Source organism: Suillus subaureus, assembly GCF_016647635.1.
Source record: "Suillus subaureus strain MN1 chromosome Unknown BJ212scaffold_4, whole genome shotgun sequence".
NCBI lineage: Eukaryota > Fungi > Basidiomycota > Agaricomycetes > Boletales > Suillaceae > Suillus > Suillus subaureus.
The window spans coordinates 1535922-1552834 of record NW_024538560.1 but is presented as its reverse complement, the minus strand read 5'-3'; the positions used below and the strand labels follow the sequence as shown (position 1 = coordinate 1552834).

The 16913-nt window shown below is 44.5% G+C and overlaps 5 protein-coding genes across 5 annotated transcripts; 1 reads left to right on the top strand and 4 right to left on the bottom strand.

Annotated features, from left to right (window-relative positions):
* Window positions 1-5633: 5633 nt before the first annotated feature.
* On the bottom strand, window positions 5634-6101 carry BJ212DRAFT_1249180 (kinase-like domain-containing protein; the record flags this gene model as incomplete). Its single annotated transcript, XM_041329696.1, has 1 exon — window positions 5634-6101. A coding segment is annotated over one exon (468 nt), but the record flags the coding sequence as incomplete, so codon positions are not given.
* A 3620-nt stretch (window positions 6102-9721) lies between these two features.
* On the bottom strand, window positions 9722-11427 carry BJ212DRAFT_1296369 (uncharacterized protein; the record flags this gene model as incomplete). Its single annotated transcript, XM_041332429.1, has 6 exons — window positions 9722-10266; window positions 10321-10418; window positions 10441-10690; window positions 10738-10852; window positions 10905-11003; window positions 11050-11427. The coding sequence occupies 6 exons, from the start codon at window positions 11425-11427 to the stop codon at window positions 9722-9724; spliced, it is 1485 nt and encodes a 494-aa protein (XP_041197891.1).
* Window positions 11428-12447: 1020 nt separating this feature from the next.
* Window positions 12448-13033, bottom strand: BJ212DRAFT_1476694 (uncharacterized protein; the record flags this gene model as incomplete). The annotated part of the gene is made up of 3 exons (XM_041339412.1): window positions 12448-12702; window positions 12761-12856; window positions 12911-13033. 3 exons carry the CDS (start codon window positions 13031-13033, stop codon window positions 12448-12450), a joined length of 474 nt encoding a protein of 157 aa, XP_041197890.1.
* Window positions 13034-13372: 339 nt separating this feature from the next.
* On the top strand, window positions 13373-14008 carry BJ212DRAFT_1476693 (uncharacterized protein; the record flags this gene model as incomplete). Its single annotated transcript, XM_041339411.1, has 4 exons — window positions 13373-13487; window positions 13548-13703; window positions 13754-13864; window positions 13917-14008. The coding sequence occupies 4 exons, from the start codon at window positions 13373-13375 to the stop codon at window positions 14006-14008; spliced, it is 474 nt and encodes a 157-aa protein (XP_041197889.1).
* Window positions 14009-15137: 1129 nt separating this feature from the next.
* On the bottom strand, window positions 15138-15541 carry BJ212DRAFT_1296367 (uncharacterized protein; the record flags this gene model as incomplete). Its single annotated transcript, XM_041332428.1, has 2 exons — window positions 15138-15346; window positions 15397-15541. The coding sequence occupies 2 exons, from the start codon at window positions 15539-15541 to the stop codon at window positions 15138-15140; spliced, it is 354 nt and encodes a 117-aa protein (XP_041197888.1).
* Window positions 15542-16913: the final 1372 nt, after the last annotated feature.

Here is a 16913-nt window from a genome sequence, read left to right as displayed (position 1 = left end):
GGGCTACCCTTCTTCAGACAACTCCTGGCTCCCTGAAAAGGAATTAGACAATGCCCAGGAAATCCTAAAAAACTATAAAGACCACCTTCAACTCTCTCAACTCTTTACCTAGAAAACTGATCCCAGAATATGCCTTCTTCACGATCTTTGAACTCTTCTCTTGAACTCCATCACTCTCAGCTCGAACTTCACCACAAGCAAGCTCTTGTTGAATCAACCCTTTTTTCTCTCCCTTGTGTTTTACCTTTAGACCATTTCTTTTCTGAAGACATCAATTCCCTTTCTTTGATGACCATCCATCACAGTGCAGACCTGGCATCTAGCTATGCCCATACCATCGCAGCTCCTACTGAAGAAACCACCAAATGTTCCATCATTTATCACATGACCAAGATCAAAGCACTCACCACAGACAGACTTATAGAAAAAAGGTTCGAGCAAGCTCTCACCCCAGATATGGTCAAACTGGAATGCTCCGTCTCCACTGAACCTCTTCATTTCACTACCCAAGAAGTCCCTAGATCTCCATCAGAATCCTCTGATGATGACACCCCCATCCCTGCTCCTTCTTAGCTTGCAATTCACTCTGCAGGAAATCCACACCGTGCTCGTGGTAAGAAAAGAAACTCTGTAGCCTTTGGAATAGGCCTTTCTTGTCCCATCACACCATCCCCTGCTCCACCCATTATTGTCGATGAGGACAAACCTGCCTCTTCCTCCGACTCTCACGCCCCATCTGAAGAAACTTTTTGATGTGATAGGAATGGCATAGACTATTATGACATCATCTGCCAATACTGCCAGCAGGAAGGACATCGTCAGGTCCATTGCCCTCACTACTTCTGCCGAGAATGCCACCATTATGCTCCCAAGCACCTTACTGCCTACTGTCCTACTCTTCGAGGACATCGCATCATTAATGCCAAACCTGGCTCATGGGCCTTCCATCATCAGCTTAAGATCTACAAAGATAGAAAAGATCTTGAACAAGAGGAGCATGAGAAGCAGTTTGCAAAAGATGCTGACTTCGACCCTAATGACTATCAGAATCTCAGTAACTAAAGTCAGTGACTTTAGATGTTGACAGGGGGGTAATGTTACAGTGCCCCACTCTTTTTCTCATCATCACTGCAGACACCTTATGGCTGTACTTCTAATGCTTCCATTTCACTGTACTGTTTCCTCATGGTCTCCCTTATCTTTGACTCATACCTTGTCTTCCCATGAACCTTCCTTTCCTAGTAGTAGTTACCCTTCACCCAGCTTGGTCTGTGCACGATTCCCTTATGTATATAAAGCCTTAGTTACTGCTTGTGTTTTCTCTAACTTGAATCTACTCAGTTCTCCTTGATACTCAAACTCTAGCTCCTTGGGAAGGAGGCTAGTCATTGTCCCATTTGAACCTTAGATCCTGCGGGAGTCTAAGTGATTGCTCCTGAGGGAGGCATTGACTCAATAAGGCTTAGTCCTTGATTGACCCTGATCCTGATTCCTTTATTGGAATGATGCTCTATCCGAGTTCATAACAGTAAACAGGCAAGAATTATGAGATGAGAAGAGACAAGTCTGGAATATCATCTAGAACATCGTCACATTCATCCTCTGTGATGACTCTGAGAAGGGCCTCATAATTCTGACCACCAGAAGTAGTTCCACTGACAGCAGATGTCAGTAGATCATCAGAGCCAGACATCAAGAGATCTTCATGGCTTGAAGAGCCTGTGACACACATCAAGTGATGCTCCATGTCATTCTGGGATGCTGCCCAACCCTTGGCAAAGTGAAGTTGGTCTTTTTTCAGCGAGAACTTGACAATCTGTAGGACTTCCATCAAGTATGGGCTGAGATGATTGTGCTTCTTGGTAAATGTGTCACTTCTGGAGGAGAATACACACTCACACAGAATGGCAGAGGCTTGAATTGGCAGAAAGTCCATCACAAGTTTGTAGAGTGTTGGAAACATGGGTTTCAAAACCTAGCCCACCATTGATGCCTTGTCATCAATAAAACCTGTTACAAAGACAAAGGATCTTACTGTCCAAAAAGATAGTATATCTGTACCTGTGGGGCTAAAGACACCCATACTATAAGCATTGAACTCATCTTTGACTGATTGAGGGCCACCCTGGTGATGCAGCAGTATATTTATCTCAGGAAGTCCATAGATTGTCGAGCCTAATGTTGCAGGACGTGGCTGATCAATTGACTGATTGGATGGTGTGGAGACATTTGTCACTCTCTTGTTCTGCATCTGTGGGACATATCAGCCCACATTTTGCTGTTATTACCATTGGGAAGATGTACCAGTTTGAGAATATACTCTTTAGCCTCTGTGATCTGTGGGGCTGACCAATTTTCATTCATCCATGTCATACGTCTTGTGGGATCGACGACTGTGCACAACATGAGGATTTGCCTTCATAAAAACACATGGGACTCACACATTGTGACAGCATATGCTCCTGTGAGGCACAGTCAGTCATCATACTTAGCTGCCCAAGTTAAACCTATGTCAACCAAAGGTGCACAATGTGGGACAAGGTCTGCCACAAGCTTCCATCTTTGAATCAACCCTTTGAAGGCCAGAATGGTGCTGCCCAGTAGAGGACTTGTTTCACTGGACATGCATTGTTGAGCGTGGTGCAGTGCCTAATGTAGAACAGTAAACATGATATGAATTTCAGATATATAAAAACAAACCTCTAGAATAACCTTGAGATCCTGCAGGACTTGCCAATCCATGGGGCTCAATTTATGCTGGACTATGCTGTGTTGAGCAGAAAGATCAATCCAATGATCAATAGCCTAGGGAAGCATCAGGCAATGTGAAAAATTTAATGAGACGAAATGTTACCTGTTGTAGAATTCTCAAATGGTTTAGCATGATGTACATTGAATCCCAATGAGTAGGCTCATCACATAGCAATTCAATGATTGGAAGAACCATACACTCATTCTTATCATTTATGAACCATCCCTCTGCATTGCCAGAAGTAATGGCAGCTCAAAAACTATCGCGGTGCTGGCCTGATCAATCACTTTGCTTTGCAGAGTCTCAATGTACTCCACCTTCTTGAAAGTGTAAGGGCCAGCTACAAATATGTCAGCCAAATGTGAAAAGTCTACAGTAGAATATTCATCGAGGATGTGTTGGACACATATATTCACTATATGAGGAAAACATGGGATTCAGTGATTGACTGTGTTGAATTCGATCCCATCATGCTGCAATAAATGTGAGAGTTCATCCATCGCAGTCCTGTTGTTGCTAGCATTGTCCAAGGTAAAGTGTCTGATCTACACAAAGTTAGAGCATGTGATGAAGTACAAAGAGACACTGACATTATGTTTCACTTCAGCATGATCAATCAGCTTCAATATTACTGAACCGAGTGCCTTCCCGGTATGACTACCAGGGATATGATGAAAAGCAATTAGAGTGGCTTTCAAAACAAGCATCACATTCTTGCTTTCTTTTGCAACCCAATGCGCAGTCAAGGCAAGGAAGGGACGAAGCTTAGAATTGGACCAGATATCAGATGTGAATGAAATTTGTCCTTGGGTGGTCTGCAAAATATGAGAAACTATATGTGATTGGTAGTTGTACACTTACAGCAAGGTCAAGTTTGATGGCTGTAAAGTATTCATGCCAAGCTTCGATAATCAGTTGCTGGAATTTTGAATGATGGGGAATATCAGACTCCTTTAGGTCTTGCCACAAGAGGCGGAGCAGCCGGCAGAACTCGGGACACTCAACAATGCCGATTGGCTAGAGATGGTCATTAACAAGAGTTCATAAATGGTAGACAGTACTCACTTGGTTGTCAGCAATGATAAACTTCACTATGTGTCTATACATCTCCTTGATGGAGAAGCTTGGCAAGCCATGCTCTGAAACTGCTGACATCCCAACAGCGGGCCTCAAACTACCATCGTCATGACTAGGGGGAGGGCTGAGCGTCTCAATTGTGCAAGTGGGATCTTTGAGTCATTCCAGAATCTTGGCTAAGGTCCAGCCTTCACTAAGGCAGGTCCCTACAGGATGTATGCCAATTGGCCATTGCTGCTTCTCAGACTCCTGGAGATAAAGTTTGATATGAAACTTGTATATATGAGAGTGAAGAGGACTATTGCTCGTGGATGGACTGTAAATGGCAATGGGACAGGATGTGTCAACCTTGTGGAAATCCCTGGTAAAGGGGGTGAGAAAGAGTAGAAAAGACTCTCAGATGTTACTCACTTGCATAGTACACAAATGTGCTTGCCAGTGCCCGAGTCCTTCCTAAAGAAAAACTGGACATCAGAAGTGGTCTTGAGGCCTCTTTTTCTTGTGGCAAAGGGATTGGTGGGGAGAGTGCTAGTCACTGTCTGTAGTGGGCTCAGATTTACATTTTCATCAGCTATGGCTTCAGGTGGGTTGATATCATCTTCATTGCTGCTGACATTATTGATATTGATATACTTGCTGTCGTCTGGATGAGCAGCTGCATTGTCGGCCCTGTATCTCTGAGGAAGTTGTCATTGCCTCCTAGGGTGGTGAAGGGCAGTGGCAATTGCAGCAGGAACAGGTGTGGCCAGTCCAGAAGGAGTAGGAGTATGAGCAACAGGTATAGAAGGTGCAGGAGTGACAGGTACAGAAGGTACAGGAGTGACAAGTATGGAAGCAGCAGGAGTGCCCTCAACCTGGGGGATATTGTTGTTTTTGTGATGACAGCCACGACGATTCATGTTAGTAGTGCTGGAGGCTAGAGATCCAATGAGAGACTCAACTGTCTATATATACCTTCATTCTGGGGAGACCAAGGAAAATACTGATGTGTGTGATGGCATGCGGAATCATGGTGTATTAGGTGAGGATTTCTGTGTGGAGAACATGAGTAGAAACATTAAGATGATATTAGGGTTGAGCCCTGCTGAGGAGTGGGAGAGACTGGCTGGTTGAATAGAACACACAGTCATGGTTGCGACTCTTGAGGTAATGATTAAAGATAAAGTTTGAGTTCAATTGAGCATCTGATGAAAAATGGCATATATATCAGTACTTATTGTGAGTCAGAATGCAAGTAGAAACATTAAGATGATATTAGGGTTGAGCCCTGCTGAGGAGTGGGAGACTGGCTGATTGAATAGAACACACAGTTGTGGTCAAGTTGTGGTTGCAATTCTTGATGGAATGATTAAAGATACAATTTGAGTTCAATTGAGTGTGTGATAAAAAGCAACATGGGAATCACACAGCATGTGCGCACAGACCATGTACAATATATACATATGTAGATACCTATCACACAACATCACAAACATGTGCACTGCACAGATGTAGTACTGAAAAAAAGAAGAATGAGAATAAGTAGGCTATACAACTCTTTTCTTTATTCAATGCAAAGTGGGAGTAGTTGCAGGTGTTAGGGTACCATTGTGTGGGTGTAACCTTGCAAATGATGAGTTCATATATCATGAGTGTGATGTGTAAGGATAAATCAAACTACTTACACATGGGTTGATCTATGAAGAGGCACCTTTGGCAGACATTGGGGCACTGATTCAGAGACTTGAGGACATTGAGGGGAAGGTGCAATGTGACAATCAAAATTCAAGGAGTGTGTAGTTGGTGTGGGCCCTGCAGTGCAAAGATCATGAAGTAAAGAATGAAGATGGTCATAATCAGGATCCTCTGAGAATGAGAGAGAGCGTGAGTAGATGAGGATATTTGCGAATGTAGCAGGAATTCCACCACATAAATCAGCAATGGTGGTATCCACTTTGCGCTTGAGTATCATGGAGCTGGACAGCCTCTCATGGTCACTACTTAGCAAAGGAAGGGAGCCACACAAGAAATATACCAACATGTAAGCAAGTGATTCGAGATTATCATGGCGACCTGGCTCCAATCCCAAGTGATTATTGATTGAAGCAAAGGCAGGGGTGCCTGTGAGATGTTGACCTTGGTGAAATGGGATGTGGGATTTTGTTGCATTGTTCCAGTACTTCTTTGTGATACCAAAGTCAATGATGTAGACAGTTTGCCTCGAATTGTCCACCAAAACGTTATGTGGTTTGATATCCCCATGAACAAAGTCATGTGAGTGGATGTACTCAAGATATGACAGCTGGAAAATAGGTTAGTATCTGCAGTAGCCCACAATAAATTTGACCACAGTACCAGCTGGTCTCCTAGAGCCCCTTCAGTGACAAACTCCATATTATATGGGTCACCTGACCTACATAATATCCTGTATAAGACGGGCCAGCAGACTATGGGCCAATGTTATGTATATCCTCAATGTTGATGGGTGGGCCCATCTATGCCAATGTTATAAATATCCTTGACAATGGTGGATGGGCTGGACAAAATATTATTACTGATGGAGATGGGTGGGCCCATCTGGGCAATATGTAGAGTAGGATAGACATACAGTGGCTCAAAAAAGTGTCTCAATGTTTGTGACTTTTCATGTGATTGCTGTATTATGAGCCAGGTTGTGAGAACATGACTAAGCCATAGGGAGGTGTGGGAAAGCTCTGCTTCTAAGCTTCATGTTTAATCACTATGGCATGGTAATATTATGACATCAAGTGAAGATATGGTTAATTTAATTTGGTGGCTCATTGAGACACTTTTTTGACTTTCAGTTTGGTCAACACAATCTCTATAATTCTAGTACTTGGTGATTCCTCCTGTTGCTCTAATTACTTCCACCACTCTTCTATGCATACTATCTATCAATTTGAGGCATTCCTCATCAACAATCTTGCCCCACTCTGCTGCAACTCTCTCCCATAGCTGAAATAGCCCCTATTATTATACTCAGCTCTTCTAATCTGTATACCAGGCAGATTACTACCAAACATGGTCTGAGCAGGGTTACTATCATTAGGATCATAACAAAGTCATGCCAGATAAGAAAAATATCAAACTAGATTGTCCTTTCAAGCTTACACTATATAACAAAAAATCTCTTGTTCATAATATTCCAACTAGGCAGGTTGCCAATGCTACTCAAGCCACCAAATTTATTAATTACATCATCTACACTGCTCTCTCCACTCAAATAGTCAAGAATACTCCTAAGGCAGCCAATCTGAAAGCTGTAAATAGGCAGAAAAAGCCTTTCCTGTCTTCAGCCTACAGAAGGGGGAGACCAGCCTTGGCTTTAAAGCCTCAATATTGGATTGTTGAGGATTGGAATAGGGCTACCTGGTGAGATGAGATAAAAATCAATAGGATGGGGTCAGATGGCTAGGAATATATGTGATGAAAGGCAGAGAAACTACTAGAACAAAAAAAAATCAAGAAAATACTAAAGTATGTAGAGTAGGAAACTTGATGGTATGGTGTTGTATGAGGTGGAATGGAGTAGGAATTCTCTATGAGGTGAGGGGGAGGATGAATGCAGAGCAGCACATTTCAATTTTGGAAAAGTATCTGCTCAGAAGCATGCAAGAATCAAGAATTATTGAATAAGACATTACCTTCTAACAAGACAATGTCCCTAAGCATACTTCAAGTTGACCATAAAATGGTTTGAAAACCATGGCATCAGTGTGCTATCATGGCAAGTCCAGTCCTTAGACCTCAACTCTATTGAACAACCCTGGTAATTACTCAAGATATCACTTGCAGTCTATCAAGATCCTCAATAGGGGTTATTTCAACTGTGGGAGAGAGTTGCAGCAGAGTGGGGCAAGATTGTTGATGAGGAATGCCTCAAATTGATAGATAGTATGCATAGAAGAGTGGTGGAAGTAATTAGAGCAACAGGAGGAATCACCAAGTACTAGAATTATAGAGATTGTGTTGACCAAACTGAAAGTCAAAAAAGTGTCTCAATGAGCCACCAAATTAAATTAACCATATCTTCACTTGATGTCATAATATTACCATGCCATAGTGATTAAACATGAAGCTTAGAAGCAGAGCTTTCCCACACCTCCCTATGGCTTAGTCATGTTCTCACAACCTGGCTCATAATACAGCAATCACATGAAAAGTCACAAACATTGAGACACTTTTTTGAGCCACTGTATATTATAGACAGCTGGGCTGAAGAGAGATGTATGGTAGATATTATTATATAGATGGGTGGGCTGACATATTAGTATTATTTGTAGACAGGTGGGCTGAGGTGGGGGTTATATTAGATAGATGGGTGGGCCAATGTAGGGTATATTAGATAGACAGGTGGGCCAATGGGGCAGGGAAATATGTATTATATATACAGGTGGGCCGACATAGGGTATATTAGATAGACAGGTGGGCTGACAGAGGGGGATGTCATATAAATGGGTGGGCCAACATAGGGTATATTAGATAGATGGGTGGGCCAATGGGGCAGGAAATATGTATTATATATATGGGTGGGCTGACATAGGGTATATTAGATAAACAGGTATGCCCAAATACATATCATTTAGATGTATGGGCTGAGGTTTTGGTATACTATATGGACATATGAGCAATGCTGTTGCACTAGTTTTGATCCAAGTCATCAATGACATTCAGACTCAGATCCTGTCAACATTGATCAAAGTCAACACAGCGAGTACTGAGTCCTGAAACCCGAACATTGAACCCCAACCATCAAAACCCAAAACCCAAAACTTCAAAACACCAACATCAAAACTCAAAACTCAAAACTCAAACATTTGTATGACTGTCGAGTTTCCTGTCTTGAATCACTGAGGCCTGCATACCGAATGCTGACACCTGAAGTTGTGTTGGTAGTCGGACTTTGGGACTTGGTGATTCGATACTTGAAAGTTGTACCAATATCTGAATTTTGAGTTTCAAGTTTTGAGTTTCAAGACTCGAATCACTGAGTCCTGAGTCCCAAACATCAAAACCCGACACCTGAAACTCAAAAGTTGTACCAATATCTGAATTTCAAGTTTCAAGTTTCAAGACTCAAATCACCAAGTCCCGAAACCCAAAGCCCAACACCTGAAACTCGAAAGTTGTAAAAATGTATGAGTTTCAAGTTTCAAGTTTGAAAATCAATACTCAAAACTCATACATTTTTACAACTTTTGAGTTTTGGGTGTCAGGCTTCAGGTTTCAGGACTTGGTGATTCAAGTCTTGAAACTCAAAACTTGAAATTCAGATATCAGTACAACTTTCAAATTTCAGGTGTTGGGTTTCGATGTTCGGGACTTGGGTTTTGGGACTTGGTGATTTGAGTCTTGAAACTCAAAACTCAAAACTCAAAATTCAGATATTGGTACAACCTTCGAGTTTTGGGTGTTGGGTTTTGATGTTTGGGACTCAGGACTTGAAACCCAACAGTTGTAATAATGTATGAGTTTCAAGTTTTGAGTCTTGAATCACCAAGTCCTGAGTCCCGAAACCCAAACATCGAACCCCTTATATCAAACCCTGAAATCTGAAACTTGAAACTCATCAAAATGTATGAGCTTTGAGGTTTGAGTGTTGATTTGTAAACTCAACACTCAAAACTCAAAACTGATACATTTTGATGAGTTTCGAGTTTCAGATTTTGGGGTTCAATATAAGGGGTTCAATGTTTGGGACTCGGGACTCAGTGATTCAAGACTTAAAACTTGAAACTCATACATTGTTACAACTGTCGGGTTTCGGGTTTTGATCTTTGTTTCTAACTTTTGGGTTTTGCTACTCAGTACTTGAAACTCAGTGATTGAATAAATGGACTGGCAGAGGTAACATTCATTGGAAAACTTGTACATATGTCTATCACTATGCAATTATGTAGCCATGTCAACCTCCTCAGAAGACACTTCAACCTTCACCTCAACATCCATGTCATTGGAAGAATCATATTCTGGGACCAGGTTGCCCGGATCACCTGGGTCCACATTTTCACTGGATGTATCTGGAAGCTCTGGTTGAACAACCTGGTTGTACTCAAACAGGAGGCCCTCAATGGCAGAGGCATCCTCAAATTTCGGGGGTGCGGGCATCATCTCTCCAATTGAGAGATCAATGAGAGGGAGGAGTGCAGATGTGGATGGTGACATGGACAGGGGGATGGATTGATCAAGCAACAAGGATGTTGCATTGGCCAGAGGTTCTGGAAGTGGGAATGTGGGGTGCTGGTCGACGATTTCGTGCCTAAGGCCTTCATGGAGGCATTGCAGGGTATCAATCTTACTATCCTGCTCTGCCACACAAGCCTTGAGAATGGTGATGTGAGCTGCGCCATCCTGAATTGCAATTGCCATGGCATGTAGATCTGGCATGGGCAGGTTGAGTGCTGCAGCAGGGACTGCCGAACTTGAAGATGGAGGTGCTACAAGGGAAAATTATGGTCAGATGGTGACGAAACAAAACTCGGGTGACTTACAAGCTGGTGCAGGTGCAGGTGCCTTGATGGCAGTGATGGTCTTGCTGCAACCATGCATCTGGGTCTTGGGGGTTGTCACAGCCATGACACCCGGAGTTCTGGACTTGCCATGAGACTGACTGTGAGTCTGGGCCTTGGATTGGGAGGTGGGGGGAGCTTTGGAGGGAGCCTTGGAGGGCATCCTGGACCTTGTGTTCCGGGTGGTAGAGGACCCATGAATGCGTTTTGGTGGGGTACCCATGGTCGCTGGGATGCACTTGATCTTCTTTGTTGTGCAGTGGATGCACAACATACATGGATTCCTGGTCCTCTTGTCCAACCGAGTTGTACAGTCCCAGTTTAGCTTGGTGCAAGCCTGGCATGGGTTGTTCTGTGGATTGTGTTAGTGAATGGACACTTTCAAATAAATCAAAGTACTCACTGGTCCAGGAATGAGAATATCACCTCCATTGATGACTGGGGGTGCCTCCACCAGGCTTTCAGGAGTTGGCTGGGAGGGCTTGATGACCACTGGGTGACTGCTGGCAATCACCTGGTACATTGTCAGCATACACCCAAGTCCTGGACGCATAAACGTGACTTACTGTAGCAGGGCCAAAGGGCTTTTTGATCTGAACCCGGGGTGATCTAGGCAAATTGGAGAGCCGGGGAAGGATGACATCCGGCACTCCACCCAACAATGGCTACAAGAAAATGGGAGCCAAGTCAAAGACAAACCAGATGACATACCTGAATACCCATGTCTTCCTCATCTTCCAAGTCCACTAGGGGCTTGGATGTCACCCAGCAAGAGGACTTCGCACGCTTGCGAGTCTTCATCACAGACTTTGGCAGTTGGGAGGAGAGTCCCAAAATCATGGGAGACTTCCTCTTCCAGCTCCCTTCCACCTTGGGCTCCAGGTCAGCATCAATGGCCTTACCTTTCCCCTTGTCCCAGAACTCAGTGGTGGTGCTGGTGGAGGGACCAGTGACATTGCTGGCATGGATGGGTGGGGAGGGAAGGTCCACTGGAATCAGACCTGTGGAGGGAGGAGCAGCAAGTGGGAGATCAAAGGTATGGTCACCTAAGGCCTCCCAGGCAAGGAGCTTGGGGCACCAGACATGCATCAAAAGATGGGGATCGTCATACCTGATGTTGTGCCAGTTGGGCCAGACTGTTAAGAACCATGCTCAAAGGAGAGAGAGACTGACTCAGAGGGACTTGGCCTCAGCTTGTACGCTGTGCCCCTTACCCGAGTATGTGCCCTTCATTTCAGAGGAAGTCCGATGATGGTCCGATGAAGTCCGGAGGACTTCCGGAGGCTGGCTACTCTGGTGGAGAGTGCAGGAGGACTTCCGGAGGAGCGTGGGAAACGTCCGGAGGAGCGCGGGAGAGTTCCGGAGGGATGCAGGAAATGCTCAGGAGAGTTCCCGCTGCAAGGTAATACTTCTACAGGAAAACAGGATGGATGGATAGGATGTCCAGGGGTCTGGAGTACGGAGGACAGGAGGTCTGGAGGTATGGAAGATGGAACGTCCAAAGGTATGGAGGGTGGAACATCTGAAGGACAGGATACCCGGAGGTATGAGGGACAGGACATCCAGAGGTACAGAGGACAGGAGGTCCAGAGGTCCAGAAGGAATAGGGGCTACATTGGACAAAGTCCGACATAGAAGCAAACGGAGGTAGACTACCCTAAGGTAGAGTCAGAGGGACAGGAAGTGGACCTAAGTCTGGAAAGAGGGTAAGTGCCGGAAAGGCAAGACTCTAGCCTAGGGAAGCAATCCCTAGACTTGGGACAGAGACATAGGGGACAAATCCAGAGGTCCAGAATTCTGGCCTAGGGAATCCTTCCCTAGGCCTTATGGAAAAGGACAAGACTCAGACAGACTGAAGTCCAGAAGATAATTGGGCAGATCTAAGGTGATATTCAGACTGAGGACTCTACTGTAGTTGTACAGGCGTTATATACTAGAGGCTATCTGAGAGGATCAGTAAGCAAAGGAGTAAGGCTATGTACGAGCATGCAGAAACACATTGGTAAGTAAGACGGAACATAAGTAAATGAACTCAGAGATGAAACTAGTACAAGGATCAATCAGCAAGGCGGAAACAGAGATAACTGAGAACTGGAAAGGGGGAGATGCCTAAATGGGGATAGGCGCAGGATCTTGGACAGAGGGTGGGAATAGGTCCAGAGATAGTACAGTTAATATCCGAAGGTCCAGAGATCTGGGGATCCGGAAGGCAGGATGGAAACAGGACTGAGATATGTGAGGTGGTGGATGTAGTCTGGAATCTGAGAGGAGGTAAAGTCCAGATGTCTTGCTGGACAGAATGTGCATAGGGTGGACAGGATAGGGGATCCAGGAATGAGTTGGATATGGGGTCCGGAAACAGGTCTGGAAAGCATGGGAATATGATGGGATCTATGTCTGGCATACGGGATATGACACAGACCTGGGGAGTCATGCCCTGGACGCACACTAGCTCCTTGGAGCATGAAAGCACGATGCTGGGCAGGGGTCCAGACCCATAGTCCTTGATCACTTGAGCCTGCCTGGATGTCAGAGAAAAAAAAAAGAAGCTACATACCACAAGTGAACTGACCTGTGTTGTCAGATAAAAGTGGCTGTTACCTGGGGGAATCTGCTGGGCACCACTGATGATGGCCATGATCTGGGCAGTGGATGCCTTGAGACTGGTCAAAGAGTTGTCAACTGGAGTGGACATGATGATTGAGTTGAGAGATTTAAAGATCTTGAAATAGGGTTGAAATCAGTTATCACAAGGATGAAGTTTCAAAAGAAACAACACATTTGATGGACAATTGATAAAATCATTGATTGTTTGTCTTTGTTTGGTCCTGGTTCAACTTCCGGCAATCGCCAGTTTTGTGTTGAACTTTGAAGTTTTTTCAATTATCAGTCAACAAATCAGTAAGTTCCCCACACAACATGAGTCCACAGTCAGCCATTTGATTCAATGACCCTCTGGTGACCGACTACAATTCAATGGATGTGGATGAGTCCACTGTGTCCCAGGCATCACTAGGTGTGTTGTATTTTTATCATGCCTTATCTATTTACTGGGTATCCCTTAGATGATCTATACCTAGGGCTGGATGATGACATAGAATATGTTTCTCCGTCATCCAGATCACCGGATGTCTTGGCTGCAATGCCCAGTGAGTTTATCCATTCATTAGGATCAAGGATCACCATGGATGCTCACTAAGCCCTTGCAGATCAATCACCTCTGGCTCAAGCTGATCATCCAGGTTTCCTCATTGATCCAGACTTGTACCTTGGGCCTGAGGATGATATAATTGATGTGGATGAGTTGCTGGATTCTGCTGATCCTAAGATTGATGTTCCAGCTGCATCAGAAGTGTCTATGTCATGTGAGTCCATTCATTCCAGAGGATTATAGATGCTTATTGTATCTCCCAAGTGGATGACACCTCTAGTGAACTTCAGTCAGAGCAGCTGGAGCTCACTAACGAATATTTACATTCAATGGCCCAGGAGTTCCGACCATTCGGGTCATACAAACACACTGGGTGTGAGTATCTGACAAAGCAGATTATTTATCTCTGTGCTAATTTTTCTGCAAGTGCAATCCATTCAAGATCGACTTGGTGATTACAAACACCGTACCGGGGATCTTCCTGATCCTTCCATTCCACTGCTACTTGAGGCCAAGTGACCCTTCCGGATGGCTTGGGCAGAGACTTCCAACAAACTCAGAAGAGCTGATGCGGACCTCCAGAGGTTGCAAAGAGCCCAACAGATGAGCATTGAAATGCTCAAGGTAGTAGATTCACTGATCAATTGGTTTGAAGATCAGATTCAAATGTAAAGTACTGAATGTTTGATAGTAGTCAAATCACATATAAACTTCCAAATTTTCATTAACATACCTACATCATGTAAACAACCAAATTTGTGATGCATTCCTCTTCCATTTCCAATTGAGTTCCAGAGGCTCAGGAGTTCCCAGGTGTCTAACACGGAATTTTAAGTCTCACTTTGGCTCACTGAGTCCTGAGTGTCAAACACCAAAGTTCAATTCTCACTGTACAGAGGATCACCGAGTCCCAAGTTCGATTCGAAGATCGACCTCGGGACTTGGTGATCCTCTGTACAGTGAGAATTGAACTTCAGTGTTTGACACTCAGGACTCAGTGAGCCAAAGTGAGACTTAAACTTCCGTGTTAGACACCCAGGACTCCTGAGCCATGAAGATTGAATAACATTGATGTGTACATAAAGGCAGGCAGTGTAGTATCAGTCCATTACATCTTTCCCCTTGCTCTTGTCACTCAAGAGGTATTGTCTGATGGCTGTTGAGTTGATTTACTCTGGGTTGTCCTTGCTGATGGCTCAATCGCTGGTGTTTTTCCCCGCATGTTTTTTGGCACCGGAGACATGTGCCCTCCTTCCATTCCAACATCTTCCTCAACATTGCCGGTGACTCTGTCACTCATCCCAGCCAGGAGGTCACCCATTCGTGATGTCAGCAGTGCACCAGTCTTCACCAGCTTGACTGGGCAAGGCTTTGGAATTGCATGTGGGACTGCTGTCCCTTCATGTGCTGTCGAAGGACCTGGCTCTCTTCTGGGTCTCTTTTGTGGGGATCTACCATTGGCTGCATCATCATCAACATCATCCTCCATGTGATGAGAGTCACTCTCAGGATTACTCCCAGGATCGCTCTTGGTGTTGGTTGACGAATTCTGAGGCCTTTGGATCATCTGCTTTCTGACTTTACGAGTCCAATGAGAAGGTGGATTCCCAGACACAACTGATGCTACCATGTCTCCATCTTTGTTCTTTCATGCTTTGAACAGGAATGTTGGTCCTTTGCCTTTCTCCTGCTGAGCATGCCAGAAATTGAGTAAGGCCATAGTGTCCCAATTTTGCAACTTGGAAGGCTCCTTCAAGTCCACATCTGCTGGAACATACTTCCTTGCCACAAAGTCATCCTGACTTTGTATGATGGTGCTCCATGGCACAACTGCCTTGTCACTCCTGGAACAGATCCCTGTATCCATGCATTCAACAAATTCTCGGGTGTTGTGACGATAGACTCACGATAGTGCAATGTAAGAAATGCCCTCACTATGGCCTTCTTCTCCTCGAGTTTCATTTCAGTGATGTCTGGAAGCAACAGCATCCCATCTCCATCAGTTTCCAGTTCCAAAGCAGGCTTTCTGATTCTTTTTCGACCTCCCTTCATCTGTCATCCTCCATCCCGTGCCCCAGCACCTATCATCACGATGATCAACAAATTCCTTCTAGTAGCCAGAGTTCAAACACTCACCGAACTGTTCCTGCACGTACTCCTGCCAAACCAGCTCGATGTCCTCCCATGCCCAGATGAACAAACATTGGAGTTTGAAAATTTTTATCCATCAACTGGTGGCTCATATCTTCACATCCAAACCAACTGGCATTGTGATTGTGATTTCCAGCTTCATACTCCTGCATTAGGCATGCCTGTTACAACCATGTATGCCCCTATTCATTTTCTCTTCTTACTGTGTATTACGTCATGAGCTGCATGATGCCGCCACTAGACTTATCTCTTACCTTGTATTACATCACAATTGCTGTTGCCATTGCTAGATGACCTATTCTTGCTATTGCTTACATATCCTTTATCTCTGACTCATTCCATTCTCACGCCTGCCCTGAAGCACTGTAGTTAGTATAAATAGTCCTCCTGTACGCTTTAGTTCTTTACTTTAATCTTACTAGGTTTTACCTGAAATATCCTTCGCTTGAGACCTCCAATCTCTTGTCATCTGAATTGTACTTTAAGTTAAAAGCACTCCTTCTAACTTAGCTTACACTGAATGCTTGACTTATCATCTTGCGTAGAATCTCAGCAGAGGTCCAGACTCTTATCGAGTTGTCTGTCATTAGAACTATCCTAGTTCATAACAATGCCTGTATTGCAAACTCCTCCTGCATCCCCTTCTGATGCCGTGGATTCTGGCAATGAATACTGACCCCTCACACTCAGTCTTGCAGATATTGCAGCCACAATGTCAATGGCTGCATGGCGCATCTGAGCAGCAATCTCCCAATATCAGACAGAGGCTGCCAACACTAAGGAGCCTTCCACTGCTCAGATCATGCACTTTAAAGCCAGGCTGCAATGGGAGATTGCTGTAAGAGACTGATGACTGTGGTGGTCAATGCTGAGATTTCCAACAGACTTTTGTGACACCCATCCTGCAGTACTCAGCTGCAAGGCACATCATCTCAGTCATTCCAAACCCAGTCACCCATATTCTTCAGTTGTTTCCCCAGCTCACCTGGAACACAGTTCCAGACCACATCTTTTCATCCCACTTATGTCTCTTTCATGATGTCACAGATCTGGGAGATCCCTCCAGGATTATATCCGGCTATGATACTGCATGGTGGATCGGACACACTGCAATCCCAGATGAATTATGGCAATGGGACCAGGTAATGGGTTGCTGTATCTTTCACTACCAGCATTGGCTAGTAAGAACTATGAACAATTTCCTTGTGTGATGATTAATCTGTTCTAGGGTGGCATTGTGGACGATGGTCTGATTCTTCCTGAGCAGGTGGAT